At 37.3% G+C, this 432-nt stretch overlaps 1 protein-coding gene across 1 annotated transcript in view; it reads right to left on the reverse strand.

Annotated features, from left to right (window-relative positions):
- LOC119594247 overlaps positions 1 to 432 on the reverse strand; it is a gene marked incomplete in the record, with an annotated part of 93,703 nt that overhangs the window by 41,749 nt on the left and 51,522 nt on the right. Inside the window, 1 exon segment of the mRNA XM_037943316.1 lies at positions 51 to 125. Coding sequence (XP_037799244.1) covers positions 51 to 125 — 75 coding nt within the window.

The following is a 432-nucleotide window of genomic DNA, read 5'->3' on the forward strand; positions in this document are numbered from 1 at the left end:
CCATGGAAATGTTATAGAGACCAATAAATCATGGAAATCCCTGTACTTACCAGTTGGTTAAGTTTGAAATCGTCTGTGACCTCTGTTATGTTGACCCCAGCCACAACCACTGCCTCTCCTTGGGCCTGCGAAGGAGAGGAAGTCGATATTAGTTTCACAGAATTAGTAGACGTGAATCTCGGGGGAAAAAAATCATGATCGAAATGAAGATATAAAATGCTCAAAAGAATTAGGATATTTCAGGTGGCACTCGGATATATTCTATTGCAATAGATTCTGTCTTTAGAGAAAAAAAAACAACAACTTTACAAATAACAAAAATAAAAGCAATAAAACAACCAAAGTTCCCCCCACCAAAAAAATGCTAACCAGGAAGACAACCTTAAGAAAAAAAAAGAAAACGTTCGAACCAGGAAGACGAACCAAACAGAA

The sequence above is a fragment of the Penaeus monodon genome, chromosome 33 (assembly GCF_015228065.2).
Source record: "Penaeus monodon isolate SGIC_2016 chromosome 33, NSTDA_Pmon_1, whole genome shotgun sequence".
NCBI lineage: Eukaryota > Metazoa > Arthropoda > Malacostraca > Decapoda > Penaeidae > Penaeus > Penaeus monodon.